The sequence below is a fragment of the Oncorhynchus nerka genome, linkage group LG12 (genome assembly GCF_034236695.1).
Source record: "Oncorhynchus nerka isolate Pitt River linkage group LG12, Oner_Uvic_2.0, whole genome shotgun sequence".
Classification (NCBI taxonomy): domain Eukaryota; kingdom Metazoa; phylum Chordata; class Actinopteri; order Salmoniformes; family Salmonidae; genus Oncorhynchus; species Oncorhynchus nerka.
This window is the reverse complement of record NC_088407.1, coordinates 2,318,738-2,336,181: the sequence shown is the minus strand read 5'-3', so window position 1 is coordinate 2,336,181 and position 17,444 is coordinate 2,318,738. Positions and strand designations below refer to the sequence as shown.

Genomic DNA, 17,444 nt, shown 5'->3' with positions numbered 1-17,444 from the left:
TCCTCCTCTCTCCCCTCCACTCTCCTCCTCTCTCTGTCTGTCTCTGGGTTGGTGGCTGCTCTCTCCATCTCTCTGATCATTCTACTGGTCCTGTTCTGCAAGAGGAACAAAGATGTAGCAGCTGAACCCAGAGATGTTACGTATGCTGACGTCAGAATCATACAGGACCCAGAACACAGGAGAAGGAGAGGTACACACACACACACACACACACACACACACACACACACACACACACACACACACACACACACACACACACACACACACACACACACACACACACACACACACACACACACACACACACACACACACACACAGTACAATGTCTTTATGTCTTCAACCCGTTGTCTCGTCTCCTCCAGAGTCTCCAGGAGCTGATCCAGTCTACTCTGCAGTGAAGACCTCCAACACCACAGGTACTGTAATACTGAATAACACTATAACACCACAGGTACTGTAATACTGAATAACACTATAACACCACAGGTACTGTAATACTGTATAACACTATAACACCACAGGTACTGTAATACTGAATAACACTATAACACCACAGGTACTGTAATACTGTATAACACTATAACACCACAGGTACTGTAATACTGTATAACACTATACCACCACAGGTACTGTAATACTGTATAACACTATAACACCACAGGTACTGTAATACTGTATAACACCACAGGTACTGTAATATTGTATAACACTATAACACCACAGGTACTGTAGTACTGTATAACACTAATACACCACAGGTACTGTAATACACTATAACACCACAGGTACTGTAGTACTGTATAACACTATAACACCACAGGTACTGTAATACTGTATAACACCACAGGTACTGTAATACTGTATAACACCACAGGTACTGTAATACTGTATAACACCACAGGTACTGTAATACTGTATAACACTATAACACCACAGGTACTGTAATACTGTATAACACTATAACACCACAGGTACTGTAATACTGTATAACACTATAACACCACAGGTACTCTAATACTGTATAACACTATACCACCACAGGTACTGTAATACTGTATAACACTATACCACCACAGGTACTGTAGTACTGTATAACACTATAACACCACAGGTACTGTAATACTGTATAACACCATAACACCACAGGTACTGTAATACTGTATAACACCACAGGTACTGTAATACTGTATAACACTATAACACCACAGGTACTGTAGTACTGTATAACACTATAACACCACAGGTACTGTAATACTGTATAACACCACAGGTACTGTAATACTGTATAACACTATAACACCACAGGTACTGTAGTACTGTATAACACTATAACACCACAGGTACTGTAATACTGTATAACACCACAGGTACTGTAATACTGTATAACACTATAACACCACAGGTACTGTAATACTGTATAACACTATAACACCACAGGTACTGTAATACTGTATAACACTATAACACCACAGGTACAGTAATACTGTATCACACTATAACACCACAGGTACTGTAGTACTGTATAACACTATAACACCACAGGTACTGTAATACTGTATAACACCACAGGTACTGTAATACTGTATAACACCACAGGTACTGTAATACTGTATAACACCACAGGTACTGTAATACTGTATAACACTATAACACCACAGGTACTCTAATACTGTATAACACTATAACACCACAGGTACTGTAATACTGTATAACACTATAACACCACAGGTACTCTAGTACTGTATAACACTATAACACCACAGGTACTGTAATACTGTATAACACCACAGGTACTGTAATACTGTATAACACCACAGGTACTGTAATACTGTATAACACCACAGGTACTGTAATACTGTATAACACTATAACACCACAGGTACTGTAATACTGTATAACACTATAACACCACAGGTACTCTAATACTGTATAACACTATAACACCACAGGTACTGTAATACTGTATAACACTATAACACCACAGGTACTCTAATACTGTATAACACTATACCACCACAGGTACTGTAATACTGTATAACACTATACCACCACAGGTACTGTAGTACTGTATAACACTATAACACCACAGGTACTGTAATACTGTATAACACCATAACACCACAGGTACTGTAATACTGTATAACACCACAGGTACTGTAATACTGTATAACACTATAACACCACAGGTACTGTAGTACTGTATAACACTATAACACCACAGGTACTGTAATACTGTATAACACCACAGGTACTGTAATACTGTATAGCACTATAACACCACAGGTACTGTAGTACTGTATAACACTATAACACCACAGGTACTGTAATACTGTATAACACCACAGGTACTGTAATACTGTATAACACTATAACACCACAGGTACTGTAATACTGTATAACACTATAAAACCACAGGTACTGTAATACTGTATAACACTATAACACCACAGGTACTTTAATACTGTATAACACTATAACACCACAGGTACTGTAATACTGTATAACACTATAACACCACAGGTACAGTAATACTGTATAACACTATAACACCACAGGTACTGTAATACTGTATAACACCACAGGTACTGTAATACTGTATAACACTATAACACCACAGGTACTGTAGTACTGTATAACACTATAACACCACAGGCACTGTAATACTGTATAACACCACAGGTACTGTAATACTGTATAACACTATAACACCACAGGTACTGTAATACTGTATAACACTATAACACCACAGGTACTGTAATACTGTATAACACTATAACACCACAGGTACAGTAATACTGTATCACACTATAACACCACAGGTACTGTAGTACTGTATAACACTATAACACCACAGGTACTGTAATACTGTATAACACCACAGGTACTGTAATACTGTATAACACTATAACACCACAGGTGCTCATCTGGTTCAGTCTGTGTTAATATCCTCTCTCCTGTGTTTAGTTCCAGGTGGATCTGGTCCAGTCTGTGTTAATATCCCCTCTCTCTCCTGTGTTTAGTTCCAGGTGGATCTGGTCCAGTCTGTGTTAATATCCTCTCTCTCTCCTGTGTTTAGTTCCAGGTGGATCTGGTCCAGTCTGTGTTAATATCCTCTCTCTCTCCTGTGTTTAGTTCCAGGTGGATCTGGTCCAGTCTGTGTTAATATCCTCTCTCTCCTGTGTTTAGTTCCAGGTAGATCTGGTCCTTTCTGTGTTAATGTCCTCTCTCTCTCCTGTGTTTAGTTCCAGGTGGATCTGGTCCAGTCTGTGTTAATATCATCTCTCCTGTGTTTAGTTCCAGGTGGATCTGGTCCTTTCTGTGTTAATGTCCTCTTTCTCCTGTGTTTAGTTCCAGGTGGATCTGGTCCAGTCTGTGTTAATATCCTCTCTCTCCTGTGTTTAGTTCCAGGTGGATCTGGTCCAGTCTGTGTTAATATCCTCTCTCTCCTGTGTTTAGTTCCAGGTGGATCTGGTCCAGTCTGTGTTAATATCCTCTCTCTCCTGTGTTTAGTTCCAGGTGGATCTGGTCCAGTCTGTGTTAATATCATCTCTCCTGTGTTTAGTTCCAGGTAGATCTGGTCCTTTCTGTGTTAATGTCCTCTCTCTCCTGTGTTTAGTTCCAGGTGGATCTGGTCCAGTCTGTGTTAATGTCCTCTCTCTCTCCTGTGTTTAGTTCCAGGTGGATCTGGTCCAGTCTGTGTTAATATCCTCTCTCTCTCTCCTGTATTTAGTTCCAGGTGGATCTGGTCCAGGTGATGTGACCTATGCTGACATCAACCACACAGAGAAGAGACAACACAACAGGAGGAGAGGTAGGAAGAAGGGAGAGACCATCAACACTCCCCTAAATAATCTTTCTGAAGTAAATATGTTTTTACCGTGTTTTTAACATGCTTTTGTGTTTCTTTCAGAGAAGGTCGTTCCAGACCCTGTCTACTCAGCAGTGAAGACAGACAGAGACACAGGTCAAAAGGTCGTTCCAGACCCTGTCTACTCAGCGGTGAAGACAGATAGACAGAGATACAGGTCAGAAGGTCGTTCCAGACCCTGTCTACTCAGCGGTGAAGACAGATAGACAGAGATACAGGTCAGAAGGTCGTTCCAGACCCTGTCTACTCAGCAGTGAAGACAGACAGAGATACAGGTCAGAAGGTCGTTCCAGACCCTGTCTACTCAGCAGTGAAGACAGATAGACAGAGATACAGGTCAGAAGGTCGTTCCAGACCCTGTCTACTCAGCGGTGAAGACAGATAGACAGAGATACAGGTCAGAAGGTCGTTCCAGACCCTGTCTACTCAGCAGTGAAGACAGACAGAGATACAGGTCAGAAGGTCGTTCCAGACCCTGTCTACTCAGCGGTGAAGACAGATAGACAGAGATACAGGTCAGAAGGTCGTTCCAGACCCTGTCTACTCAGCGGTGAAGACAGATAGACAGAGATACAGGTCAGAAGGTCGTTCCAGACCCTGTCTACTCAGCAGTGACAGACAGACAGAGACACAGGTCAAAGGTCGTTCCAGACCCTGTCTACTCAGCGGTGAAGACAGATAGACAGAGATACAGGTCAGAAGGTCGTTCCAGACCCTGTCTACTCAGCGGTGAATACAGATAGACAGAGATACAGGTCAGAAGGTGGTTCCAGACCCTGTCTACTCAGCTTTTTGAATACAGATAGACAAAGATACAGGTCAGATAATCATTCCAGACCCTAGATTATCAGCGGTGAAGAAGACAAAGATACAGGTCAGAAAGGTCTCACAAAGACCCTGTCTACTCAGCGGTGAATACAGATTGACAGAGATAACAGGTCAGAAGGTGGATCCAGACCCTGTTACTCAGGGTGAAGATAGACATTTTAAGGTCAAAGGTGTCCAGACCCTGTCTACTTTAGGTGAAGACAGATAGACAGAGATACAGGTCAGAAGGTCGTTCCAGCATAAAAATAACCAGATCACTTTTTGTTCAGATTTACAAATGAAGCACTGTGTAGATAATCATTATTATAATAATATATTATAGATCTTCAAAAACCAAACTTTGAACGGGAAGCATAGAAATATCTCACAAAGAACAGATCTACCTCTACTTAGATTAACCCTTTACAGACAGTTTGACAGATCTATAACATGATTCTACTGTGGATCCAGTCACTGTTCACTAAAAAGGGTACAGATATTGTCCATTTCAACAAATCACTAACCCTAATGTGAACTTAGGTAGGAGCTGATCATCTGGATCCTAACCTAATGTACAGACTGAGGTAGGTCCAGATCACTGTATCACTAACCCTAATGTACAAACTGAGGTAGGTCCAGATCACTGTATCACTAACCCTAATGTACAGACTGAGGTAGGTCCAGATCACTGTATCACTAACCCTAACGTACAGACTGAGGTAGGTCCAGATCACTGTATCACTAACCCTAACGTACAGACTGAGGTAGGTCCAGATCACTGTATCACTAACCCTAATGTACAGACTGAGGTAGGTCCAGATCACTGTATCACTAACCCTCATGTACAGACTGAGGTAGGTCCAGATCACTCTATCACTAACCCTAATGTACAGACTGAGGTAGGTCCAGATCACTGTATCACTAACCCTAACGTACAGACTGAGGTAGGTCCAGATCACTGTATCACTAACCCTAATGTACAGACTGAGGTAGGTCCAGATCACTGTATCACTGACCCTAATGTACAAACTGAGGTAGGTCCAGATCACTGTATCACTAACCCTAATGTACAGACTGAGGTAGGTCCAGATCACTGTATCACTAACCCTAATGTACAAACTGAGGTAGGTCCAGATCACTGTATCACTAACCCTAATGTACAGACTGAGGTAGGTCCAGATCACTGTATCACTAACCCTAATGTACAGACTGAGGTAGGTCCAGATCACTCTATCACTAACCCTAATGTACAGACTGAGCTAACTAACTTCAACTCTAACTTCAACACTAACCCTAATATCAACGCTAACCCTAACTTCAACCTTAACTACAAAATTAAGTTTATTATGTTTATTATGAATGATGTAGCATGTTGTTTTGATATGAACAATGTAGCATGTTATGCTATGAATGATGTAGCATGTTGTGTTTGTTATGAATGATGTAGCATGTTGTGTTTGTTATGATTGATGTAGCATGGTATGTTTGTAATTAATGATGTTGCATGTTGTGTTTGTTAAGAATGATGTAGCATGTTGTGTTATGAATGATGTAGCATGTTGTGTGTGTTATGAATGATGTAGCATGTTGTGTGTGTTATGAATGATGTAGCATGTTGTGTTTGTTATGAATGATGTAGCATGTTGTGTTTGTTATGAATGATGTAGCATGTTGTGTGTGTTATGAATGATGCAGCATGTTGTGTGTGTTATGAATGATGTAGCATGTTGTGTTATGAATGATGTAGCATGTTGTGTTATGAATGATGTAACATGTTGTAATATTAATGATGTAGCATGTTGTGTTATGAATGATGCAGCATGTTGTGTTTGTTATGAATGATGTAGCATGTTTGTTATGAATGATGTAGCATGTTGTGTTATGAATGATGTAGCATGTTGTGTTATGAATGATGTAGCATGTTTGTTAAGAATGATGTAGCATGTTGTGTTATGAATGATGTAGCATGTTGTGTTTGTTATGAATGATGTAGCATGTTGTGTTATGAACGATGTAGCATGTTGTGTTTGTTATGAATGATGTAGCATGTTGTGTTATGAATGATGTAGCATGTTGTGTTATGAATGATGTAACATGTTGTAATATTAATGATGTAGCATGTTATGCTATGAACGATGTAGCATGTTGTGTTTGTTATGAACAATGTAGCATGTTCTGCTTGTTATGAACGATGTAGCATGTTGTGTTTGTTATGAACGATGTAGCAAGTTGTTTGTTATGAATGATATAGCATGTTGTGTTTGTTATGAACAATGTAGCAAGTTGTTTGTTATGAATGATGTAGCATGTTATGTTTGTTATGAATGATGTAGCATGTTGTGTTTGTTATGAACAATGTAGCAAGTTGTTTGTTATGAATGATGTAGCATGTTGTGGTTGTTATGAAATGTAACATGTTGTGTTTGTTATGAATGATGTAGCATGTTGTGTTTGTTATGAATGATGTAGCATGTTGTGTTATGAATGATGTAGCATGTTGTGTTTGATATGAACGATGTAGCATGTTGTGTTTGTTATGAATGATGTAGCATGTTGTGTTATGAATGATGTAGCATGTTGTGTTTGTTATGAATGATGTAGCATGTTGTGTTTGATATGAACGATGTAGCATGTTGTGTTTGTTATGAATGATGTAGCATGTTGTGTTATGAATGATGTAGCATGTTGTGTTTGTTATGAATGATATAGCATGTTGTGTTTGTTATGAACAATGTAGCAAGTTGTTTGTTATGAATGATGTAGCATGTTGTGTTTGTTATGAATGATGTAGCATGTTGTGTTTGTTATGAATGATGTAGCATGTTGTGTTTGTTGTGAATGATGCAACAAGTTGTGTTATGAATGAAGTAACATGTTGTGTTTGTCATGAATGATGTAGCGTGTTGTGTTATGAATGATGTAGCATGTTGTGTTATGAATTATGTATCATGTTGTGTTATGAAGAATGTAGCATGTTGTGTTTGTTATGAATCATGTAACATGTTGTGTTTGTTATGAAGAATGTAGCATGTTGTGTTGTGTTATGAATGATGTAGCTTGTTGTGTTTGTTATGAATGATGTAGCATGTTGTGTTTGCTATGAATGATGTAGCATGTTGTGTTTGTTAATAATGATGTAGCATGTTGTACCATCTCTTCTGAACTTGTCTGTTTGTCTCACTTTCACACCCAGAGACTTTGTATCTGAGAGTCAAACACACAAGCCACTACACCTGGAGGCCTAGCTTGTAGCATTTAGCATTGTGAGGTTGTGTTGTGTGTTTACATGTCTGTGCGAGAGAGAAAGAGATAGATAGATAGATAGAGAGAGAGAGAGATAGATAGATAGATAGATAGATAGATAGATAGAGATCAAATCTATTTAAATCAAGCATCATTTATACAGCACATTTCAGACATGGAATGCAACACATTGTGGTTCAAAATAAAAACAATAATAACTGAGCTACTAAAAAGCTCCCTGAGGAAAATATGTGTTTTAAGATCTCTTTTAAATATGTCCACAGTTTCAGCCCCCCTCAGGTTCTCTGGCAGGCTATTCTACAGGCTGGGGGCATAGTAACTACAGGCTGGGGACATAGTAACTACAGGCTTGGGGCACAGTAACTAGAGGCTGGGGACATAGTAACTAGAGGCTGGGGACATAGTAACTAGAGGCTGGGGACATAGTAACTAGAGGCTGGGGACATAGTAACTAGAGGCTGGGGACATAGTAACTAGAGGCTGGGGACATAGTAACTAGAGGCTGGGGGCATAGTAACTACAGGCTGGGGACATAGTAACTAGAGGCTGGGGGCATAGTAACTACAGGCTGGGGGCATAGTAACTACAGGCTGGGGGCATAGTAACTACAGGCTGGGGGCACAGTAACTAGAGGCTGGGGGCATAGTAACTACAGGCTGGGGGCACAGTAACTAGAGGCTGGGGGCATAGTAACTAGAGGCTGGGGGCATAGTAACTACAGGCTTGGGGCACAGTAACTAGAGGCTGGGGACATAGTAACTAGAGGCTGGGGACATAGTAACTAGAGGCTGGGGACATAGTAACTAGAGGCTGGGGACATAGTAACTAGAGGCTGGGGACATAGTAACTAGAGGCTGGGGACATAGTAACTAGAGGCTGGGGGCATAGTAACTACAGGCTGGGGACATAGTAACTAGAGGCTGGGGGCATAGTAACTACAGGCTGGGGGCATAGTAACTACAGGCTGGGGGCACAGTAACTGGGGGCACAGGATACAGGCTGGGGGCATAGTAACTAGAGGCTGGGGGCATAGTAACTACAGGCTGGGGGCACAGTAACTACAGGCTGGGGGCATAGTAACTAGAGGCTGGGGGCATAGTAACTACAGGCTGGGGGCATAGTAACTACAGGCTGGGGGCATAGTAACTAAAGGCTGGGGGCATAGTAACTAACGGCTGGGGGCATAGTAACTAAAGGCTGCCTCTCCATGCCTCTTGGTCCTGGGCTTTGGGATAGTTAAAAGGCTGCCTCTCCATGCCTCTTGGTCCTTGGCTTTGGGATAGTTAAAAGGCTGTCTCTCCATGCCTCTTGGTCCTAGGCTTTGGGATAGTTAAAAGGCTGTCTCTCCATGCCTCTTGGTCCTAGGCTTTGGGATAGTTAAAAGGCTGTCTCTCCATGCCTCTTGGTCCTAGGCTTTGGGATAGTTAAAAGGCTGTCTCTCCATGTCTCTTGGTCCTAGGCTTTGGGATAGTTAAAAGGCTGTCTCTCCATGCCTCTTGGTCCTGGGCTTTGGGAAAGTTAGAAGGCTGTCTCTCCATGCCTCCTGGTCCTAGGCTTTGGGATAGTTAGAAGGCTGCCTCTCCATGTCTCTTGGTCCTAGGCTTTGGGATAGTTAAAAGGCTGCCTCTCCATGCCTCTTGGTCCTGGGCTTTGGGAAAGTTAGAAGGCTGCCTCTCCATGTCTCTTGGTCCTAGGCTTTGGGATAGTTAAAAGGCTGTCTCTCCATGCCTCTTGGTCCTGGGCTTTGGGATAGTTAAAAGGCTACCTCTCCATGCCTCCTGGTCCTAGGCTTTGGGATAGTTAAAAGGCTGTCTCTCCATCCCTCTTGGTCCTAGGCTTTGGGATAGTTAAAAGGCTGTCTCTCCATGCCTCTTGGTCCTGGGCTTTGGGATAGTTAAAAGGCTGTCTCTCCATGCCTCTTGGTCCTGGGCTTTGGGATAGTTAAAAGGCTGTCTCTCCATGCCTCTTGGTCCTCTCTCCATGCCTCTTGGTCCTAGGCTTTGGGATAGTTAAAAGGCTGTCTCTCCATGCCTCTTGGTCCTGGGCTTTGGGATAGTTGCCTCTCCATGCCTCTTGGTCCTAGGCTTTGGGATAGTTAAAAGGCTGTCTCTCCATGCCTCTTGGTCCTAGGCTTTGGGAGTTAAAAGGCTGTCTCTCCATGCCTCTTGGTCCTGGGCTTTGGGATAGTTAAAAGGCTGTCTCTCCATGCCTCTTGGTCCTAGGCTTTGGGATAGTTAAAAGGCTGTCTCTCCATGCCTCTTGGTCCTGGGCTTTGGGATAGTTAAAAGGCTGTCTCTCCATGCCTCTTGGTCCTGGGCTTTGGGATAGTTAAAAGGCTGTCTCTCCATGCCTCTTGGTCCTAGGCTTTGGGATAGTTAAAAGGCTGTCTCTCCATGCCTCTTGGTCCTGGGCTTTGGGATAGTTAAAAGGCTGTCTCTCCATGCCTCTTGGTCCTAGGCTTTGGGATAGTTAAAAGGCTGCCTCTCCATGCCTCTTGGTCCTAGGCTTTGGGATAGTTAAAAGGCTGTCTCTCCATGCCTCCTGGTCCTAGGCTTTGGGATAGTTAAAAGGCTGCCTCTCCATGCCTCTTGGTCCTGGGCTTTGGGATAGTTAAAAGGCTGTCTCTCCATGCCTCTTGGTCCTGGGCTTTGGGATAGTTAAAAGGCTGCCTCTCCATGCCTCTTGGTCCTAGGCTTTGGGATAGTTAAAAGGCTGTCTCTCCATGCCTCTTGGTCCTGGGCTTTGGGATAGTTAAAAGGCTGCCTCTCCGTGCCTCTTGGTCCTGGGCTTTGGGATAGTTAGAAGGCTGTCTCTCCATGCCCCTTGGTCCTAGGCTTTGGGATAGTTAAAAGTCTGTCTCTCCATGCCTCTTGGTCCCAGGCTTTGGGATAGTTAAAAGGCTGTCTCTCCATGCCTCTTGGTCCTGGGCTTTGGGATAGTTAAAAGGCTGCCTCTCCGTGCCTCTTGGTCCTAGGCTTTGGGATAGTTAAAAGTCTGTCTCTCCATGCCTCTTGGTCCTGGGCTTTGGGATAGTTAAAAGGCTGTCTCTCCATGCCTCTTGGTCCTAGGCTTTGGGATAGTTAAAAGGCTGCCTCTCCATGCCTCTTGGTCCTAGGCTTTGGGATAGTTAAAAGGCTGTCTCTCCATGCCTCTTGGTCCTGGGCTTTGGGATAGTTAAAAGGCTGCCTCTCCGTGCCTCTTGGTCCTGGACTTTGGGATAGTTAGAAGGCTGTCTCTCCATGCCTCTTGGTCCTAGGCTTTGGGATAGTTAAAAGTCTGTCTCTCCATGCCTCTTGGTCCTGGGCTTTGGGATAGTTAAAAGGCTGCCTCTCCATGCCTCCTGGTCCTAGGCTTTGGGATAGTTAAAAGGCTGTCTCTCCATGCCTCTTGGTCCTGGGCTTTGGGATAGTTAAAAGGCTGTCTCTCCATGCCACATGGTCCTAGGCTTTGGGATAGTTAAAAGGCTGACTCTCCATGCCTCTTGGTCCTTGGCTTTGGGATAGTTAAAAGGCTGCCTCTCCATGCCTCTTGGTCCTAGGCTTTGGGATAGTTAAAAGGCTGCCTCTCCGTGCCTCTTGGTCCTGGGCTTTGGGATAGTTAAAAGGCTGCCTCTCCGTGCCTCTTGGTCCTGGGCTTTGGGATAGTTAAAAGGCTGTCTCTCCATGCCTCTTGGTCCTGGGCTTTGGGATAGTTAAAAGGCTGCCTCTCCATGCCTCCTGGTCCTAGGCTTTGGGATAGTTAAAAGGCTGACTCTCTGTGCCTCTTGGTCCTGGGCTTTGGGATAGTTAAAAGGCTGTCTCTCCATGCCTCTTGGTCCTAGGCTTTGGGATAGTTAAAAGGCTGTCTCTCCATGCCTCCTGGTCCTTGGCTTTGGGATAGTTAAAAGGCTGCCTCTCCATGCCTCCTGGTCCTAGGCTTTGGGATAGTTAAAAGGCTGACTCTCCGTGCCTCTTGGTCCTGGGCTTTGGGATAGTTAGAAGGCCAGAGGACCTGAGGGACCTACTGGGTACATAACTTAAAGCATGTCTGACATGTATTGGGGTGAACAATCGTGGATTGATTTAAATACCAATAGAAGAATAGTATAATGAATTCTAAAACTCACAGGCAGCCAGTACAGAGACCTTAAAACCAGTGTAATGTGTTCTCTGTCTGGTCCTGGTCAGTACCCTGCTGCATTCTGTATGTTTTACAGTACAGAGACCTTAAAACCAGTGTAATGTGTTCTCTGTCTGGTCCTGGTCAGTACCCTGCAGCATTCTGTATGTTTTACAGTACAGAGACCTTAAAACCGGTGTAATGTGTTCTCTGTCTGGTCTTGGTCAGTACCCTGCAGCATTCTGTATGTTTTACAGTACAGAGACCTTAAAACCAGTGTAATGTGCTCTCTGTCTGGTCTTGGTCAGTACCCTGCAGCATTCTGTATGTTTTACAGTACAGAGACCTTAAAACCGGTGTAATGTGTTCTCTGTCTGGTCTTGGTCAGTACCCTGCTGCATTCTGTATGTTTTACAGTACAGAGACCTTAAAACCAGTGTAATGTGTTCTCTGTCTGGTGTTGGTCAGTACCCTGCAGCATTCTGTATGTTTTACAGTACAGAGACCTTAAAACCGGTGTAATGTGTTCTCTGTCTGGTCTTGGTCAGTACTCTGCAGCATTCTGTATGTTTTACAGTACAGAGACCTTAAAACCAGTGTAATGTGTTCTCTGTCTGGTCCTGGTCAGTACCCTGCAGCATTCTGTATGTTTTACAGTACAGAGACCTTAAAACCAGTGTAATGTGTTCTCTGTCTGGTCCTGGTCAGTACCCTGTAGCATTCTGTATGTTTTACAGTACAGAGACCTTAAAACTGGTGTAATGTGTTCTCTGTCTGGTCTTGGTCAGTACCCTGCAGCATTCTGTATGTTTTACAGTACAGAGACCTTATAACTGGTGTAATGTGTTCTCTGTCTGGTCTTGGTCAGTACCCTGCAGCATTCTGTATGTTTTACAGTACAGAGACCTTAAAACCGGTGTAATGTGTTCTCTCTGTCTGGTCTTGGTCAGTACCCTGCAGCATTCTGTATGTTTTAGAGTGTAGAGACCATTAAACTGGTGTAATGTGTGTTCTCTGTCTGGTCTTGGTCAGTACCCTGCAGCATTCTGTATGTTTTGTAGTTCACCAAAGGCTTTCTTGGTTAGACCAGACAGGACAGCATTACAGTAGTCAAGCCTGCTTGTAATAAAAGCATGGATGAGTCTGTCTGTATCAGCCTGAGAGAGAAACGGCTGCACCTTGGCAATGTTCCTCAGGTGGTTTGGTCACATTCCTAATGTGTGATTAAAGAGTTCAGAATCTAAAATAACACCTAGGTTTTTTACCTGGTGATTCATCTTTGTTGTTGCCTGTGATTTCAAATGTGCGGCCAGATTCTCTCTCTGTGCTTTGGCTCCAACAATAATTACATTGTTTCTTGTCTTGCTTTAGCTGGAGGAAGTTGTGAGCCATCCAAGTATTTAAATCACTAATACAGTCTGACAATTTATCTGTGTTGGTATCTGTGTTGGTTCTAAGATAAGTTACCACTTTAACTATGGTTGTCTCTGTGCTTTGGTTCGTAAAATGAGTCCATCTGGAATTTCTAATGGCCTTGTAATATATGATGCTCTCTCATCTCTAATGGCCTTGTTATATATGACGCTCTCTCATCTCTAATGGCTTTGTTATATATGATGCTCTCTCATTTCTAATGGCCTTGTTATATATGATGCTCTCTCATCTCTAATGGCCTTGTTATATATGACGCTCTCTCATTTCTAATGGCCTTGTTATATATGATGCTCTCTCATTTCTAATGGCCTTGTTATATATGATGCTCTCTCATTTCTAATGGCCTTGTTATATATGATGCTCTCTCATCTCTAATGGCCTTGTTATATATGATGCTCTCTCATGTCTAATGGCCTTGTTATATATGACGCTCTCTCATCTCCAATGGCCTTGTTATATATGATGCTCTCTCATCTCTAATGGCCTTGTTATATATGATGCTCTCTCATTTCTAATGGCCTTGTTATATATGATGCTCTCTCATTTCTAATGGCTTTGTTATATATGATGCTCTCTCATTTCTAATGGCCTTGTTATATATGATGCTCTCTCATTTCTAATGGCCTTGTTATATATGATGCTCTCAGAATATCAAAATGAAAATGCCTTCCACTTTCCCTCTGCCATTCTGCAATTTCTCTTTAATTTATTAGTTTCCTCACTCATCCAAGGGGCTCTCCATTTGGATGTGACCTTTTTCAACTTTACTGGAGCTAAGGCACCGATGTTTGCAATTGATTTACAATGTTTTTATTTAATTAATGTTTGTACTGGCAACAAGGTAGTAAAAAATCCCCAGTGGTATTCAGATATAGCAGCATCAACAATATGTCAATAGAAAGCCCCTTGGTAATAACCAGGTCCAGAGTATGGCTGTGGTTATGGGTGGGCCCAGTAGAAAGCCCCTTGGTAATAACCAGGTCCAGAGTATGGCTGTGGTTATGGGTGGGCCCAGTAGAAAGCCCCTTGGTAATAACCAGGTCCAGAGTATGGCTGTGGTTATGGTGGCTGCCATTTCAACAGTATAACATGATGCTCTGGTCTGGTGGCTGACATTTAAACAGTATAACATGATGCTCTGGTCTGGTGGCTGACATTTAAACAGTATAACATGATGCTCTGGTCTGGTGGCTGACATTTAAACAGTATAACATGATGCTCTGGTCTGGTGGCTGCCATTTCAACAGTATAACATGATGCTCTGGTCTGGTGGCTGACATTTAAACAGTATAACATGATGCTCTGGTCTGGTGGCTGACATTTAAACAGTATAACATGATGCTCTGGTCTGGTGCCTGACATTTAAACAGTATAACATGATGCTCTGGTCTGGTGGCTGACATTTAAACAGTATAACATGATGCTCTGGTGGCTGACATTTAAACAGTATAACATGATGCTCTGGTCTGGTGGCTGACATTTAAACAGTATAACACGATGCTCTGGTCTGGTGGCTGACATTTAAACAGTATAACATGATGCTCTGGTGGCTGACATTTAAACAATATAACATGATGCTCTGGTCTGGTGGCTGACATTTAAACAGTATAACATGATGCTCTGGTCTGGTGGCTGACATTTAAACAGTATAACATGATGCTCTGGTGGCTGACATTTAAACAGTATAACATGATGCTCTGCTCTGGTGGCTGACATTTAAACAGTATAACATGATGCTCTGGTCTGGTGGCTGACATTTAAACAGTATAACATGATGCTCTGGTCTGGTGGCTGACATTTAAACAGTATAACATGATGCTCTGGTGGCTGACATTTAAACAGTATAACATGATGCTCTGGTGGCTGACATTTAAACAGTATAACATGATGCTCTGGTCTGGTGGCTGACATTTAAACAGTATAACATGATGCTCTGGTCTGGTGGCTGACATTTAAACAGTATAACATGATGCTCTGGTCTGGTGGCTGACATTTCAACAGTATAACATGATGCTCTGGTCTGGTGGCTGACATTTAAACAGTATAACATGATGCTCTGGTGGCTGACATTTAAACAGTATAACATGATGCTCTGGTCTGGTGGCTGACATTTAAACAGTATAACATGATGCTCTGGTGGCTGACATTTAAACAGTATAACATGATGCTCTGGTCTGGTGGCTGACATTTAAACAGTATGACATGATGCTCTGGTCTGGTGGCTGACATTTAAACAGTATAACATGATGCTCTGGTCTGGTGGCTGACATTTAAACAGTATAACATGATCCTCAAAAGACCCAAAGTCACCAAATGAAATGTCCTTACTACTGACAGCATTAAAAATAGAGGCTGCCCCCCCCACACACACACATAAACATATAGCTACAACCTCAATCAGCCACAGATCTCCTGCTCTGATACGTCTCTCTGTGAACAACATCACCTCTGTCCCTCTGTCATACATTTTACATGTATATTTTAAAAAATATTTTGGTTTTTTAGCCACTTACAGTAAGTAGTGAGTCATTTAGCAGAAACACTTGTCCAGAGCCACTTACAGTAAGTAGTGAGTCATTTAGCAGAAACACTTGTCCAGAGCCACTTACAGTAAGTAGTGAGTCATTTAGCAGAAACACTTGTCCAGAGCCACTTACAGTAAGTAGTGAGTCATTTAGCAGACACACTTGTCCAGAGCCACTTACAGTAAGTAGTGAGTCATTTAGCAGACACACTTTTCCAGAGTGACTTACAGTAAGTAGTGAGTCATTTAGCAGAAACACTTGTCCAGAGCCACTTACAGTAAGTAGTGAGTCATTTAGCAGAAACACTTGTCCAGAGCCACTTACAGTAAGTAGTGAGTCATTTAGCAGAAACACTTGTCCAGAGCCACTTACAGTAAGTAGTGAGTCATTTAGCAGACACACTTGTCCAGAGCCACTTACAGTAAGTAGTGAGTCATTTAGCAGACACACTTTTCCAGAGTGACTTACAGTAAGTAGTGAGTCATTTAGCAGAAACACTTGTCCAGAGCCACTTACAGTAAGTAGTGAGTCATTTAGTAGAACCACTTGTCCAGAGCGACTTACAGTAAGTAGTGAGTCATTTAGAAGAAACACTTGTCCAGAGCGACATACAGTAAGTAGTGAGTCATTTAGCAGAAACACTTGTCCAGAGCCACTTACAGTAAGTAGTGAGTCATTTAGCAGAACCACTTGTCCAGAGCCACTTACAGTAAGTAGTGAGTCATTTAGCAGAACCACTTGTCCAGAGCCACTTACAATAAGTAGTGAGTCATTTAGAAACACTTGAAACACTTGTCATTTCCAGAGCCCACTTGAGTCATTTAGCAGAAACACTTGTCCAGAGTAAGTAGTGAGTCATTTAGCAGAGCCACTTACAGTAAGTAGTGAGTCATTTAGCAGAACCACTTGTCCAGAGCGACATACAACCGTGAGCGGATACATGGTTGAACTTTTCCAAGCGCCATTCTCTACTAACTGAGCCACACAGAACACAGACACACAAACTGAGCCAAACACACAGACACACATGCAGAGAAACAAAAACACACACACACACAGAGAGACCCACACAGACCCACAGACACACAAACACCTCCCTCTTCTGCCTCTTTTTCTTTGGAACTCATTTTTTAAACAAATTTCATCCACTTTGTGCAGTTGGTTAAGACATCTAATTCATGCATGACACAGGTCATTTTTCCAACAATTGTTTACAGACAGATTATTTCACTTATAATTCACTGTATCACAATTCCAGTGGGTCAGAAGTTTACATACACTAAGTTGACTGTGCCATTCAACAACTTGTTGAATTACAGAAAATGATGTCATGGCTTTAGAAGCTTCTGAGGCTAATTGACATCATCTGAGTCAATTGGAGGTGTACCTATGGATGTATTTCAAACTCAGTGCCTCTTCGCTTGACATCATGGGAAAATCAA

The 17,444-nt window shown here is 42.4% G+C and overlaps 3 protein-coding genes across 4 annotated transcripts in view; 2 read left to right on the top strand and 1 right to left on the bottom strand.

Annotated features, from left to right (window-relative positions):
* LOC115118359 (butyrophilin-like protein 10) overlaps positions 1–17,444 on the top strand; it is an 804,641-nt gene that overhangs the window by 581,637 nt on the left and 205,560 nt on the right. The gene's annotated exons all lie outside the window — the stretch shown is intronic.
* Positions 1–17,444, top strand: part of LOC135574205 (low affinity immunoglobulin gamma Fc region receptor III-A-like) — a 181,485-nt gene that overhangs the window by 46,665 nt on the left and 117,376 nt on the right. Inside the window, exons 5-9 of one of the 2 annotated variants that reach the window (XM_065025127.1) lie at positions 1–190; positions 369–422; positions 3,737–3,817; positions 3,917–4,458; positions 4,516–4,568. The exon at positions 1–190 is cut by the window's left edge and continues 59 nt beyond it. In XM_065025127.1, coding sequence (XP_064881199.1) covers positions 1–190; positions 369–422; positions 3,737–3,817; positions 3,917–4,080 — 489 coding nt within the window. In that variant the 3' untranslated portion in view covers positions 4,081–4,458; positions 4,516–4,568. Of the gene's footprint in view, positions 191–368; positions 423–3,736; positions 3,818–3,916; positions 4,459–4,515; positions 4,569–17,444 lie in introns of those variants that run through there. The other variant, XM_065025128.1, reaches the window with a different exon arrangement.
* LOC135574212 (Fc receptor-like protein 5) overlaps positions 1–17,444 on the bottom strand; it is a 260,943-nt gene that overhangs the window by 140,216 nt on the left and 103,283 nt on the right. The window lies entirely within an intron of this gene.